General features: G+C 39.7%; 1 protein-coding gene across 1 annotated transcript; it reads left to right on the top strand.

Annotated features, from left to right (window-relative positions):
* The first annotated feature begins 297 nt into the window (after positions 1 to 297).
* Positions 298 to 798, top strand: LOC149207736 (putative beta-1,3-galactosyltransferase 3). Its single transcript, XM_089398132.1, has 2 exons — positions 298 to 570; positions 712 to 798. The coding sequence occupies exons 1-2, from the start codon at positions 298 to 300 to the stop codon at positions 796 to 798; spliced, it is 360 nt and encodes a 119-aa protein (XP_089254258.1).
* The last annotated feature ends 1044 nt before the right edge of the window (positions 799 to 1842 follow it).

Below are 1842 nucleotides of genomic sequence, written 5' to 3'. Positions count from 1 at the left end.
TTGATAAGCAACTTATCACTATTCCCGAGATCCGTGACTTTGGCGGCAATTGTATGAAGACTGCGTTTTGACAACAGAATGGTTTTGGGAGAGAGACAGGGGCAAACCGACAAGAAAACGGGCTTAGGCTTAGGCTTAGGCTTGTTGGCAGGGGAAAGTTTGGAGTGGCGTTCTGAAGAAAACGAAAAAAAAAAAAAAAAAAAGCAGGGCTGATCTTCCGGGGGTTCATTTTCCCCCAAATTGATTGTGCTCCTTTGCGTTGTGAGTTTCTACATCGGTATGCTCTTTACTAACAAAATGTGGAGCAATCCTGAGACATACGATGACGTTGATCCCACACACAAACGGGAATTGCAAGTTCTTTCTCAAGATTGTGAAGACAAGCCTAAAGTCGAAAATGGCGAAAGAAGAGATATAATGGGGGAAGTTGCCAAGACACATCAAGCCATTCAATCATTAGACAAAACAATTTCTTCTCTTGAAATGGAATTAGCAGTTGCTCGGACTGCAAAATTAGCCAACCTCAATGGGTCACCTATTCTTGAGAAGCCTAATGGACAAGGCCCTGAGGTATGCCAAAGGCATTTGTTGTGATTGGAATCAATATAAATTTTAGCAGTAGAAAGTGACGGGAATTTGTTCGAGAAACCTGGATGCCACAAGGATGAGACAATTATGGACATTGAATTTCATGGTACTTTGAATGATCAGATGGAGGGATTTTATCGAAGTGCATATGTGGTCAATGGTGAGAAGAGGAATATGGCAGTTACTCAATTTGAGCCAACAGAGGCTTGAAGGTGTTTTCCTTGCCGGAATGAACCTTCATACAAGGAAGCATTTAAAATAACAATTCAAGCACCTGTTGACAGAGTGATTTTATCAAATATGCCAGCTGTTGAAGAAAATTCTGATGGACATTTGAGAATAGTCAGTTTCCAGGAATCACATATTATGTCAACATACTTGGCAGCAATTGTTGTGGGGGAATTTGAGCATATAGAACGAACAACTACAGCAGGAAATAAAGTTCGTGTGTATTGTCAGGCTGGTAAAACCAACCAAGGGATGGTTGCTCTGGATGTTGCAGTAAGAAAACTTCCATATTACGCCAGATATTTTGGGGCTCCTTACCCCTACAAAAGCTAGATATGGTTGTCGTACCTTGTTTTTCTGCTGGGGCAATGGAGAACTATGGTCTGGTTACATATCGGGAATCTAGTTTGTTATATGACAAGTAGCATTCTGCGGCTGCAAGTAAACAAATGGTTGCAGTTATCGTGACACATGAATTAGCCCACCAGTGGTTCGGAAATTTGGTTACAATGGAATGGTGGACTCACCTATGGCTGAATGAGGGTTTGTGAATTGGATTAGCTCTTTGGCAGCGGATTACCTATTTCTTGAGTGGAAAATATGGACTCAATTTATTAATTCAATAGTGAATGATTTTAGGGTGAATTACATCAAAACTTAATGATAGGAGTCTGCATGACAATGGCGTGAAGGTGGCATAAATGTGTGCAGAAACAATGACAGGATGAATTTAAATACCAAAGTGAAAGGAGTAGAAAATCGACATGGTATTTATTGCATGGCCGACTACGAATTTTATCTCTAGAAAATTGCATGATTGGCTAGGAATTTTATCTTTGCAAACAACAGGAGTACAAATCCAGAATTATTTTCCATACCACCTTTGGGTTTTCATTTACATGTGGAGATGTACATATTGCAGTTTTCTGATTAAGAAATTGAGTGTACAGAATGTTTGTCAAAAGTTTGTTTGTTTGTTTTTTTCTTTACCCAAAGAATTGCACACAAGAGTCATATGCCCTAGCC

Source organism: Pinus tabuliformis, chromosome 1_2, assembly GCF_031772625.1.
Source record: "Pinus tabuliformis cultivar Carrire ecotype Pingquan chromosome 1_2, CPIR1, whole genome shotgun sequence".
NCBI lineage: Eukaryota > Viridiplantae > Streptophyta > Pinopsida > Pinales > Pinaceae > Pinus > Pinus tabuliformis.
Note: the sequence above shows the minus strand (reverse complement) of the source record. Positions and strands in the feature narration are given on the sequence as shown.

Excerpts from the sequence above, each read along its gene's own strand:
- LOC149207736 (XM_089398132.1), top strand. The coding sequence starts at position 298 with ATGTGGAGCAATCCTGAGACATACGATGACGTTGATCCCACACACAAA. Across the intron at positions 571-711 it reads CTAATGGACAAGGCCCTGAG|ATGGAGGGATTTTATCGAAG; the intron begins GTATGCCAAAGG and ends TTGAATGATCAG.